Raw genomic sequence first — 13,941 nt, 5'->3', positions numbered from 1 at the left:
AGTACCCCCTGTAGTGCCATCACGTACCCTTAGGGGTACACATACCCTCATTTGAGAAACGCTGTGCAGGATGATATTAGGTTGAACATTCAATAGTGTTTGCTCTTCTCCTTAGGCATCTCAGTCCTGTGTAATTCTAATGTGATATCATCACTTTTAAACCCAAAAGGTTGGTAAGATCTATGGAACCAGAACTGATAGTTGAGTCTAGAGTTTAAACACAACAAGGTGAAGCAGTCATTAGTTATTGATATGCAACTACAGGATTCTGTCCAGGTCAGTTCTGGTCACACTGCCCTAAGAAGGCCAGATATATTTGTACACTGATAGCGTTCACTAAGGTCTCTGCTAGAGGAGGCTCTGCTATGTTATGGTGCAAAGAAAGGGAACAACCTATGACTACTGTACAAACAGACCTGAACTCATCCTCAATTATGAGCATATATATGAATCCAAATTAATATACTTCATTTTAATTTTCTGAAAAATTGGTAATGTTGGCTTGCTGCCAGCTAGTGTATTTTAACATGGATTTATTATTATTATAAACCAAGGTCCTTCCTCACTTTTTAATATTTCTTCATTAACTTCAGTCCGTTGAGGTTTGGACTGCTTTTAAAAGCTCTATCATCAAACGCAGAAACTATCTCCATGTCCGAAAACATTCAGTAATAGGCACTCATTGCTTGTTACAATTCTTTCACACTGCCATCCCTTTAAAAATATGACCCATCTAATATGATGCTTGACAGCTTGACAAAGATAGAAATACTTCTTAGCTTCTTCAACTCTTCATTGGAGCCAGACATAGCAGCAAAGGGACTGTGTTATTGTATTTGTAGGGAGTGCAAGTGAAGTCAAAGAGATGGATGAGCAGCAAGTGTTCATGTTGGGGATGGGTTGGAGTAATGAAGCTTTTAGCTGATCTTGAGTATGAACAAACATCTCTGATGTGTCAAGATCTTTGCTCCATGCCTTAACTCTCCTTTCTTCTCGGATTGAATGAGGTTGCCCGGGGAACACTATGACGAGAAAAAATGCCCGCAAAGAAAGACGAAAGCGGGGAATGGATGCTGTTAAAGAATGAAAGGGTGAAGAGGGTGGAAAACAGACATAAGTGAACTTCAAAAGAGGGGGTGGGAAAAGAGGAGCAGGACCATGATTTAATGTAAAACACCTAAATAAGCAGATAAACTAATGATGGTAGCGTCACAAACTGGTTAGGAAAAGCACAAAGCTGCAGCTTTTGGACGCAAATAGAGAGAGCAACAAACATAGATAGACTCATTGAAAAAGAGAAGCCTATATGAGCTCTGCCTGATTACCATGTAAATGATGGAAGGGGGGTAGTGGAAAGGAAGCTTTGTTTTCTCATGACCCCCCTAGATGCCATCATGATACTTTCCTTTGATAGCCTTTCGTTCCCCATTAGTGTACCCCTGAGACACAGCTCAAAACTCCACTGAGAGAACCCACAAATCCCCATTTAAGTCCAGGCAGTCCCCTACCGTGAGGACAAATGTTCCCTTTGTGTGCGCGTTACAAGAGGGAGAAGTGGAGGCAGTCCCGTAATTCTGGGCTGAAATGTGCTTTGGGTGTTCTGAGTAGATGTAGTTACTACAGCGCTTTGTCTCTGGCCTTTCAGCACGCTGAGGAGTGTGTAACTGAGAGGTGGACCTTTGCCCCTTCCATCAAAGTACTGTACAACTCTTTGAGCTAATCGTTCTCATTAAACCTATCTCAGGACACAATATTGAACCGCCCATTTGTGTGTTTCAGTCATTTTGTGGTCTATTAATGAGCTAGTCTCCGCTAGCACACACTTAGCACTATCGATGAATACCTACTCAAGCAACAGCACGTCAACTAAAACCCTAAACGTAGCAACCTTGACACCTGGCTGATAAAGTCTTGCTCCTAAAGTCAGACTGGGGCCATGGTGGCCTAATGGTTAAAGAAGCGGGCTTGTCATCAGTGGTTCACCGGTTTGAATCTCACCCGGGCCGTCACTGTGGGATGTTGAGCAAGTCCCTTAAATCCCAACTGCTCCCTGTACCACACCATGGCAGCCCACTGCTCCTCGGTGATGGGTCAAATGCAGAGAACAAATTTTGTATATGTGTAAACATATATGCCAATTTATTATTTTTATTACTATAGTTAAGCAGAACCCAGAGATCCTGTAAAGCAGGGGTGTCAAACTCAGTTTAGTTCAGGAGCCAAAAACGGACCAGTTTGCACTTCCACGTATAAATTATATATAAATGATAAAGTATGTAATTATATTAGTCCCTGCAGGATCTTCACTTAAATTTACCTGATTTTGGAAATTTGAAGAAATTTCGTGAAATAATTTGAGAAAAATTGAGAATTCTTTCTACAATTTGAGATTTAAAAAATTACTGCCTTCATGTGATATATACATAAAAACTGGAAAACTGAGCTCTGTAAATATTGTGGATTTACAGTACATTGAATTTTTGTATTTGGAGGGGCTGAGATATCTACAATGAATAATTTTTACTTTCTCGTGCGGGCCGAATTTGATGATCTAAAGGGCTGGATTTGGCCCCCGGGCCTTGAGTTTAATACCTGGCTGTATAGGATGAGCAGTTAATGAAGATTTTACATAATATTTCTGAATAAAACACAGTGGTAACGTTTAATTTAATGACCATTCACCTCTACTACTGAATAGAACGTGAACATTTTCATTCAGCTGCTCCATGATGGGAAGTAAAACAGTCACAACGTTTATAGTGAAGCAGTCAAAGGTGAGCTACACATGAGCTAAAACATTCAGTTGACATTTACTGAGGATAAAGTTAATGGTGTGCATTGCTTAGCATGCTGGAAATAACTCAGGTGGTTATAATCTTCACTGGGTTCTCTCTCCAAGTTCTCCAAGTACGAAACTCAACAACAACAACACTATGGACATCAGCACTGCGCTACAGTTTACGCACGGATTAGCATTGGACTGTACCCATAAGCCTCAGTTGGCTGAAGAGAGTTGAGTCACAAACATTCTGGTGTGAAATTTAACCATTTTGACAAATTCTGAACAAAGAACGTTTTCCAGATCTTCAAACAAAACGAGCCTCAAAGCTTCATGACTAAATAAATATATGGATGAAATGTGAACTACTCAGTGTGAATAAGCTGCTAAGGCACAGCGGTATTAGAGGTACCGGAACAAGAAGGTGTAAATGACGTCTCAGGAGGAGGGCTTTCTCCCTCAACTAGACTTATTGAGAAACAAATTGAGGCAAATAAAGCATGTAATTAGATTATAGAGCCCAGTGTGCCGCCCCTCACTGTTCTCTGCTCTGCTCTGAGTTGCTCACATCACTGCTGTGAGCTTGGATCTGGTCCCATAGGAACACTGAGAACGAGCGAAGCCCTCCAACTTCTTTTCTCATTGTGTTTCCACTGATTAAAAGTTGGTTTGTTTTCAGTTTGCCAGAGAGGCTGCTGAAATTCTCGACCTAATTTGGGACTTCATTTTCGAGGATGTGCAATCAGTTGTGATGAGCTGCGTCATCCTTCGTTACTATAGCTGATGACTTTCAGATGAGTCAGCTGGAACTGCTGATGAATGTCACTCAAAGGAAGGACAGGCAGAGGGATCTACAGGTCATTAGGAGGACTTCTAGGATGAAAAGTAAATAGAAATGAAAAGATAAATAAGGGTTACAACAACTTAGTGCTGGGATTGCTTGATTGCGAGCCTGCTTTTGTAATATGCTTTAAATCGTATACAACTGCTGTCATATGCTATAAAAAAAAACGTGTTTTTGTAAGACATGGCGGTCCCTAAACTCATGAGGCAATAACAGATTAAGCAAAGGTGGGAGAAGAACAGGATTATGCTGCTTGTGAATACCAGATGACTCAATGAGTGTCACTGGAGAATCAGATTAGAGTTGTGTAAAGAGTACTGATATATCCTACTCAAGTTACGTGATTGAAATTGTACTCAAGTACAAGGAAGTCATACATAAAATACTCAAGTACAAGTAAAAAGTAGCTCCATTAAATAGTACTCAAAGTAAAAGTTACTAGTTACTTTCACCCCCACGTTTATCTTTGGTAATAAATCTTGCCACGGTTCCCTTGCATACAGTAAACATCTCATGTATAAACTTAAAAAGGAAGCGAACAAATATTGCACAATTGGAACATAACTTATTTTCCACAAAGGCGTCTGTATAAAATAAAAGGTTTATCAAAATGTACAATTATTTAAAAAAATAAATAAATAAATAAATAAATACCACCAACGAATTCAATTCAAAATGTAAAAAAATGCCAGGCTCTAACTGTAGATACATTTATGAACTCAAAAACTAAGAAAATAACCAACATTCAATGCTGTTTTGGCACGGTACATTAAGTTTAATCTGGCTGGTCGCCCATGATGTGATGCATCAATGTCCATTGATCATTAAAAAACAAAAGTATATAATTTACTCAGTAATGGTTGAGTATAGAAATGTAATGAAGAACTTTACTTCTTTTAAAACATACTTAAGTACATGTAAAATGACTGATTTAGAAATATAGTAAAAAAAAAAGTACAAGTACCCATAAAAGCAACTCAGTTACAGTAATGTGAGTACTTGTAATCCACTACTTCCACCTCTGCCACTGGTTAGGTTTCTCATGAATATCCAAAGGTGCCAAGACTGAAGACCCAGAGTGATAGCTGCTAGGGATGGGACGATAAACGATACTGGGCTCATGATACTGATACGATATAATATTTTGTTGTGCTTTTTGAAAATAAAAAACTAAAAAGTCATGACTTACTCTGGGCATACCTACATAAACTATTTATAAAAGGCATAATATTTTCAACTGACTACAAAATATGAAATAAACAACATGAAAAAAAAACAATTTTTCCTATTTATGGTGAATAAAGCAAATAAAACAAAAACATAGACAGACAATTCATGCTAGTATAAAAATGAAAACCACATTGTTTCTTCATCTTGACATTCTTCAAAAAAACATTCCTCTCTGTGCATGAACTTTGCATAACTTGTTTTTTCAAAACATCAAATTGGAACAGTCAATACAGCCCAGATATGGACAATATTAGCATATTGTCTGCATTTTTTGGACATTGACTGGAAAGGTAGGCTTGTACGGATAATACGACACTTCTCTGCTCATGCACCATTGTGACACAGCTGGTTCCACCGGTGTCTCCTCATGACCATGATTCAGTTGTAGTACAAAACATCTGTACCTTTTGTTCATTATGTCATAGCACATAGTCCTAATATATATCAACGATTTGGCCGATATATACAATCAGTTATCAAAAATATTATTCGCCATCGATACCAGTTTTTTATTCACATAAAAATCCAATTACTCTCATGAAAATTGTAAATGGTTCAAAATGAACAAACTGTCTCTGAACATTAAAAAAACTGAAAAAAAGCCCTGTTGATATAACTGTCCATTGACAGTGTCTCCATTTCTAATGTCAGGTCAACTCGTTTTCATGGTGTAATTATTGATGAAAACTTATCCTGGAAACCTCATATCTCACTTATTAAATCATAGATTGCCAAAAACATCGCAATAATCGGGAGAATTCAATATTTCCTAAATATGAAAGTTGTGCTAAATCTTTATTATGCAATGATTAATCCTTTCATTGGTTATTCTAATATTGCCTGGGCCAGTTAACTAAACTGGAGCCAATTTTTGGTTTGCAAAAAAGAGCAGTGGGAATTCTTACTTTCTCAGCTCCAAGAAGTCACTCATTACTTGGCGTACTTAATATTTATCAAATCAATAAACTTCAAGTTGCTCAATTCGTACATGGTTCATTAAGTAAAACACTCTCACCATGTTTTAACAATTATTTTACAGCCAATAATGAAGTACATATTTATCCTATCCAAACAGCTCTCAAACATCTGACCCCCATCACGTAAAACTACTTCTCTATTTAGCATTACACCCAAAGGTCCATGATAATAGAAATCATTTCCTCCTCATCTGATCAAACATTTCCCCATTCAACAACCCACTCCTTAATAAATAAACTAACTGTTATTTGTTGTTGTTGTTGTTGTTTTTGCTCGACTTTGAGGGGGTGTGCTACGAATCTAGATGGGATTAAGCTCCGTTAGCTGGCTTGAACTAACCAAACATTCCTTTCCAGATGTGTGCTGGACTACGAACGTTGATCAAAAACATGCTAATTTAGGCCAAGTGATTTCACCCTCGTACATGCGCGCTCACGTGAAAGGGGTGGAGACTGCAGCGTCTGACCAATCAATGGAGAAAATTGTCAGAGCGTCTTCACAGAAGGAACAGCTTATGATCTTAAATATAATGAATATAAATCCATGACGACAGGGAAAAGCAACAGTAGTGCAGGAGGTGGAGCTTTTATACTCGCTATCAGATCTGATCCATTTCATAACCTGATCGGTTAAATTTAAAAATCTGAAGAATTAAAATTCATAATTCAGACCAAAAACACAGTCTATGGTCAGCATCACATCAGTGATCACACATCACCTTTCATTGGACAGCTTGTTTTCTAAGAGATCTGATTGGTTAGGAGGCGGGACTTTATCGCTAGCTAATAGTTAAGCTTGTGAAAAACTTGGTCGGGACCAGGTTAGCTGTGAAAGACTAGTTGCCATAGTGATTCATCTTCAGTGAGCTTTGTAGTCCAGCGCACAGGAATAAAATCCTGGAAGTTAGCGCGATAAGAGGTAATCTAGATTCTTGGCATACCCCCTTGATTTTGATGGCAATGTTTTTCTTTTTCCTGTTTTCTGTTCCATTTCAAAGTTTTGCTGTCTCGCCTTTGTTTTATTATTATTATTATTATTATTATTATTATTATTATTATTAGCCCTCTTCTTTAAGCCCCTTGAGGGTTTTTTTTTTGGGTTTTCCCTGTCATGCCTTTAAATCTGTTAATGTCTGTCCACTGTTGATATTATTATGTTTCGTTGTATTTTAAACTGTGCCATATAACCATAATAATAAATAAAATAAAAAAAAGGATTTCCGTCTGTTATCATTATACATTCTCTCACTCTTTCATGTAGTGACACATTGCAATAAAATCTCAGGCTGAAGTCACTAACGAGAGTGATGAAGTCTGACATGTGACGCATGTGATGAAAGACTCACGTTCAAAAAAATCTAAGAAGGGTTCCGACACGGATTCTGATCACTTCCAGCCTCACGCAACCCCACACAGACACAATTGCACATACGCAACACAACTTACAGTGCAAACAACTGGACCTTGTTGTTACCCCTTATGAGGATTATCTTCATCATTCCTACTCTCCTGCTCGTCATCATCATTAGTTACTTTCACATCCTGTTGTAATCTGACAGGCCAGAGCACCCATCACAGGTCATCAACAGTTAATCTCCACCACATTTTGTTGCCGTGTAGACGTCTCTGTCACGGCCAGGGGGGAGGGGCCACTTACACCATCCATGACCTACCACCACAATGTGTGTTTTGTCTGGGCCACACCATCAGAGGTATTCTCCATGCATTCCAGCCCTCCGTGTGGTCGAAGAAGGGGGGGGGGGGGGGTGCGGGAGACAAATTAATATCCACTCCATCTTCTCCCTTACAACCTCAACCCTCACACTCTCTAGCAGACCCACACCAACTCTGCTCTGCTTCATGAATGACACCTGTCCCCCAGCTGTCAACCGCCACACACACACACACGCACACACACACACACCTACCAACCCAAGTTCTCAATGAACGTTTCATGCCATTAGTTTGTCAATCTTTGTCCAGATGTTTACATTCCTGCCTCTATGGTTTACTGATTGTAAATGACACTTTTACAACTTTTTTTTTTCTTTTCATAGATGTATTAAATTATTACTAACCACTTTGTGATATTGATCAGTAAAAACATGATACCAATTAAATGTATTATTATAAATGATAATAAAAGTAATACAATTATGTTATTATTACTGAATCTCATCTTGTACAGTCTGTTTTTTTTTTTTTTTTTACTCATTAATGCTTCTATTCTATAAATCAGTGTTTCTCAAATTTTGGTACACGATGACACTATAGGGGGCACTTGAGAGACAGTAAAAAATGAATAAATAAAGGCATTAAAAATATGTGGATTTTAAACTATGTATTTTTTGTTAAAAATGATGGATAGAAAATGAAACATAATAAAGATGATGAAAATAATCTTGATTAGAGCTTGGTCCCACACCAGGTTGGAGATGACCAGAAATAATCAAATCTGTAGAAATAAATCTATTCAGGAAGCACTAAATACTGTTTCATTCCACTTATTTACAAAATATGATTATTTAAAATCACTCATTCATTCCATTATTATGCTCTATAGTTGTTTTTCAATTGTATTCTGAGCAAAATGTTTTATCTGGACAGAGGGGTTACTTGGGTTCATAAATAAGAAAAAGGGGGTACTTGAGCCAAAACAAAGTTTGAGAACCACTGATATAAATGTTTGATAGAAAGTAAAGACTAATTCCCGCGGATCTTATTAGGATGGTTTAAAGCAATGAAAAGAAGAAAGAAAACATGTATACGTGGGATGCCATACTACCTAAAAACAATTTTTTAAACTAGCATAAATTCAAAATGTATTCAAAAAGTGCAATAGCTAATGCAAAACATATTCCTCACATATGTTAATAATAATTTAATTTCTTCACTAATATTTCTCCACTGTGATCGTAAGAAAGTTTCCCTATATAACTGCATGTTTTTGTGAGGCCAGGCAAAGCTCCAAATATTCTGTTAGCACCACCCATGGTGTTATGTGAAGACAAAGCGTGAAACCAACAGCGACCATAAAGGTTGAAGAGAGCAAAAGGAAGCTGAAAAAGCTGAGAGAAAAGAGAGGAGATGGAGGAGGGTTAAAGACCAGCAATGTCCGGGCGGAGCCGTCAATCTGAGTGGAGAGGGGAACATTTCAGATTTCAGGGCTCTGACAAGCTTAACGGGAGCCTCTAACACACATATGCCCACATACCTGCACAACTTCATGGTGAAGACAGAAGAAACACATTATATGGGCAGATGACTCAATTTTTCCAGGTTGGATGTTTTATTATCTAACTATTTAAGCGTATTTGTAAGGAGTAAAACAATATTCCTTTTAACTGCAACCTGAAAAGTCCAAAAAATTACATCAACAAAGCTGAAAAGAAGTCTTAAAAGCCAGTATTACAGTAATTCATATTTTCGTTTATTCCCTCCATCGACCTCGCTCTCCAATTAAATGGTTGGAAAAGAATCAATCATCCAATTCATCCAATCAAACCAACCACAAGCTCCCAGCACTAGATTAGATACAACACCATTGCTGCATAGTTAGACTGATCAATTGTGAAAGGTTGAGAGATTAAAAGAGGCTCATTCCAGGCCAGAGATGCTGCAAAAGCATTTCATATTCATGGATCACCAGTAAGAAGGAGAAAGGCCAATGGGATCCAATTTACTCAACAGTCTGTGCTTCGACTGCACAGAATATGTGAGGTTAGTGAGGCTGAACCGAGGGGGAAAATCCACTTAATCTTACTTCCATAATTCCCTGCACATCCTTTCCTTTAGGACACATATGTACTTTGTGCGCTGCAGAACAGATAAATATCCATAAAAGATGAGATGTGCGGCTCTCAGCAGTACTCACCGGATGGCTCCTCCGTGCTGCTGCTGGATGGGGTCGTAGGAGGTGCAGCAGGAATCTCTGCTCCAAGAAAAAAAAAAAAAACACACACACAGGAAAATGGACATAAATATGATGTTTCATTTCTTTGTTTGTTGTTTCTTTGTTTCAATGCCTGAGTGTGATTGTTTAAACAATAAAAATCATAATAATTGTCAAATAGAATGGAAAAAAATGTAGAAAATGTTATGGGGAAGGAAGAGTTAAAGCAAAAGAACAAAAACAAACAATGCATATACACAGATTTATTGAAATAATCTGACGTTTCTCACTTGATAGCAGTGAGAACCAATTTTAATGCATTTTGGGGCTCAAAATCAACTAAACCTGCTTTCTCCAGCTGTTGTATTTTTCATTTATTCAGGTGTTTCAAAATGAATTGTTTAGTCTAAGCTTCAACTTCCTCCTCAGACTAATTCCTGAGAAATGAGCAACAGCAGAGCTGACAGATATCAAGAGACTTGATTCTTCCTCTGCTGTGGTCACAGTTTGTGCAGGCATGTGTGTACGTGTGTGTGTGTGTGTAAGCTCAGATCCGAATGCATGGGTAACATCCTTCTTATCAGATCTAAAGAGAAGTATGGCAACTAAAGGTATAGCATACACACTGTAAATAGTACCTTTTCATGTTGTTCACAGGAGGAGAAGAGCCTCATCAAGAAATACTAACCACAGAGATAAATCAAAGACATGAGGAAAGAAAAGGGCTGACAGACACACTGAGAGATACGGTGTGCAATAGGGGTGATTACAGGTGTGCAAGAGTTTAAGAAGTGTTAAGAGTGTTGGAAAGATCGAAAGAATCAAATCCAAAACCGGATTCTAATTGCACTTTACTTCCTAACAAACAAGATAGATGGATGGATAGATAGATGATAGATAGATATTGGTCAATAGCATTATTTTGTAGTTTACCACAAATCATACCTCACGTCGACCTCCACATTCTTGGATTAATTGTGTTAACAGCTTAAAAACCATACTAGCAATTATTGAGACCAACAAGAAAGAGATACGGCCCTGGTGTGAAGCTGAGGTTCAGTTTAATGCCGTGTTTATTTGTTCGAGCAGATTCCTTGGTTGAGAAAACCAGGAGCGCTCTTATAGTTTAGCTGCTACAGCGCGCGCTCTGAGCTTCATATCAAGGAGAAAGAACTTCATAATCAGAAAGTCCAGTTCGTGTTTGCCCCTCCTGCTCAAAGAAAGGAAGAAGGTCTGAGGCAAGAACTTGTGTTACTGTAAATGCTGGTTCCACATACTTATGCAGGGTGCAATGGGCGAGCGGCTCTGCTGGTACCCCTTAGCACAGCGGTTGCATGTAATACCAGTGACGCCGTCTTTACATGGACATTGTCCTGTGGTTTGGTTACAGGTTTTGCCAGCAGCACCCACAGGATGGCAATCACATGCTGTGAGGAAAAAGAGGAAGAAAAAGAGGAACCATGAGTGAACACGCGCATGCTTACATATACGTACAAACACACACATGGTGGTACACAAACACATTATCCACAGAGTGCAAGTGCGTACACAGCAACAGTGAGGCAACATCGGAGGGCGGTGAGTCGTGAGCGATTCTCGGTGGTGCACAGTGAGACGAGCTCCATTCAGGTTCAATACAACACTGACTGTGAGGGAAGTGCTGCATCATGTGTGAGACAGTGACACATCTTCCAAACCCAAAGACAGCTCATGTTCAAGCTGCATCACTACACCCTCAACATCCTCTCCAATCCCAAATGGGATTGTTTGTGGTTGTGTGGCTGCTCATGTAAATGTGTTGGTTTGGCATTGGCGCTCCTACAACTATTTGATCTCTCTTTAGCAGCTGTATGTGTGAGGTAAATAAAAAGCTTCAGCATGTTTACCAAATGATAAAATAATGGCGGATAATCCTACGAGCCTGGCACTGATTAATGTCGTGCTTTGAACGTCAGCCTGAAACGTCTGTCACACTTCCTCCCAAACTGGGGGGTCTATCAAACACACATGCTCCAGGAATGTAATCATTTTTGCAATTGCTCACTCTAATCCAAGCCCCTAATTCATTTCACTGCCAGGTTGAAAACCAGTGAGTTTTAATAGTTGTCTGCAAGTTTTTAAGATTAATCTACTTCAGGTTATAAGAAGTAAAGCAAGTTTCCCTATAAATGCTGTCTCATTGATACAGCAGTACATTTATACATCTGCAAAACCAAATCCCTAAAAAGTGACCGATAAGGGCTTTATTTATGTGTTCACCAGTAAACACATTCAAGGGCTTGTCTTTAAATCTGCTTGTACACTGAGACAAACGTGTCTCTGAAAAACCTAAAAAAAAGGTGATGAAACCTTCACATGCCACATTCTCTAGAAAAAAATAATTTGATTGATACATTTACATTTGTGTTTATTTTGAAGTTATTTTACATTTATTTAACCAGTTAAGTGATTGAGAACATTTGTAATGATGACCTGGAAGCAGTTAGGGTTAAGGGACTTGTGTTGAAATTCCTCTTTAAAGCAAAATAAAAGTTAATTCCTCTTTAAACTGGCGTTGTAAACACTTAATTCCTAATGTTTATTGAATTCAGAATTAAACTTAAATCCGAATTAGGTGACTGGTTTATTCCAATTTTAATTCCGAATTAAATAATTCCTCTATCTTGTAAACACTCAATTACTCTTTAAGTTAATTCCGGTCGCCCTGCGCATGTGCGACTTGCCGCAATGACGCGTTGGTGACTACATAATCCAAGATGGCGGCCCAAACTAGAGCCGTGACTATTTATTTAATAAGAGCCTTAAAATACGTGGATATAATAAAAAAGTGGATGAACGGAGACATAAACGTGCGGACATCGGCAAACGGAACAGGCTTCATCGGACGGGTGATACTAAAACCCATAGATGGAATAAATGCGTCCCCGTACTGCATTCACAGGCTGTAATATCACTAAGTTTATCATTGTACCAGTTGTTAGAGCTACTGTCTTTACCAGGGAGAAAATATTTATTCCTGGTTTTTGTTTTCCGGAGTTTTACTGGGCTTTTTTTATACCGGTAATTAGTTCCTATCTCCCTTGTGTTATTGTTGAGCTGTTGCTTCAAAACTACAATCAAAATAAAGGTGAAAACAGTTCTCATGTGTGGTCTTCTGTGTTACAGTCGACAATAATAGGTTTGTTGTGTGTTTTTCCAGATAGATGTGATACATCACGTTCGCCCCCTGTCCAGCCTTCCCAACCTCCAGACCTAAAGCAGAATTAAATAAAGCCGAATAAACATGTTTTCCATGTAAACCTCAATTCGGAATTACTATTACCATGTCAACATGAAGCAGAGCACTTTAATTCCAAATGATTTTTGGAATGATTTTGAATGGTACAAAAGCATTTCCATGGAATTCAATATAACATGGAACACAGTGAAAACAGTCATCATCAATTGGAGAAAATATGGCACAACAGTGACTTTACCAAGAACAATATGTCCGTCCAAAATTGATGACAAGACGAGAAGAAAAGTGGTCAGGGAGGACCACTTTACTAAAAAAACATCTAGTTTTTTTTAAAAAAACATCTAGTAACCGTGGCCAATATTTCACAATGTTGGCCCATAGTGGTTATGAACCAATGACCCTCCAGTTACAAGCCCGTTTCCTCCTGTAAAAGACACCAGAGACAGAGAAAGATAATAATTTTCAACTCATTTAATTACATGTTTTCAACCTGTGTACATTCAGACATGCTTCACCATGAGAGGTTGTCACCATCAAAGGGTCCGAATTCCTTCATTAGAAGAAGTATTTTGAAATATATCAACATAACTCACCAAGAGCATTTGGTTTTATATACAATTCACAACTACAGCCAGTGACAAATCTTAGTGCCCAATGAAAAACTGTCATATAGATGACACGTCCTCATAGTCAAGAATGGGCCAAAATGTCGCTGTCATTAATTTATTGTGACTCTGAGGAAGAAGCAGGTTCTCATTCTGAAAAAGAACCCAAGCTTAACCCAAAGTTTGATGGCCAAATTATTTGTACGGGCTCTAAATGAAAGCTCCTGATCTAGGAAAAAACTGAAGCACTTGTTATTTGATACATGCTCCATAGGTTTTTTGTTTGGATGTTAAAATACTTGTAATGTTCTGTGGTAGCACCTTGTATGAGCGAAAACCATGAGCTTGTTTTTTTTCTGTTATTATCATCATTATG

The 13,941-nt window shown here is 38.3% G+C and overlaps 1 protein-coding gene across 2 annotated transcripts in view; it reads right to left on the bottom strand.

Annotated features, from left to right (window-relative positions):
- ntn1a (netrin 1a) overlaps nt 1–13,941 on the bottom strand; it is a 68,548-nt gene that overhangs the window by 12,813 nt on the left and 41,794 nt on the right. Inside the window, exons 4-5 of one of the 2 annotated variants that reach the window (XM_028444486.1) lie at nt 11,000–11,149; nt 9,705–9,764 (exon numbers count right to left, since the gene is read on the bottom strand). In XM_028444486.1, coding sequence (XP_028300287.1) covers nt 9,705–9,764; nt 11,000–11,149 — 210 coding nt within the window. The remainder of the gene's footprint in view (nt 1–9,704; nt 9,765–10,999; nt 11,150–13,941) is intronic. The other variant, XM_028444494.1, reaches the window with a different exon arrangement.

This window comes from Gouania willdenowi, chromosome 1 (genome assembly GCF_900634775.1).
Source record: "Gouania willdenowi chromosome 1, fGouWil2.1, whole genome shotgun sequence".
Lineage (NCBI taxonomy): Eukaryota > Metazoa > Chordata > Actinopteri > Blenniiformes > Gobiesocidae > Gouania > Gouania willdenowi.
Note: the sequence above shows the minus strand (reverse complement) of the source record. Positions and strands in the feature narration are given on the sequence as shown.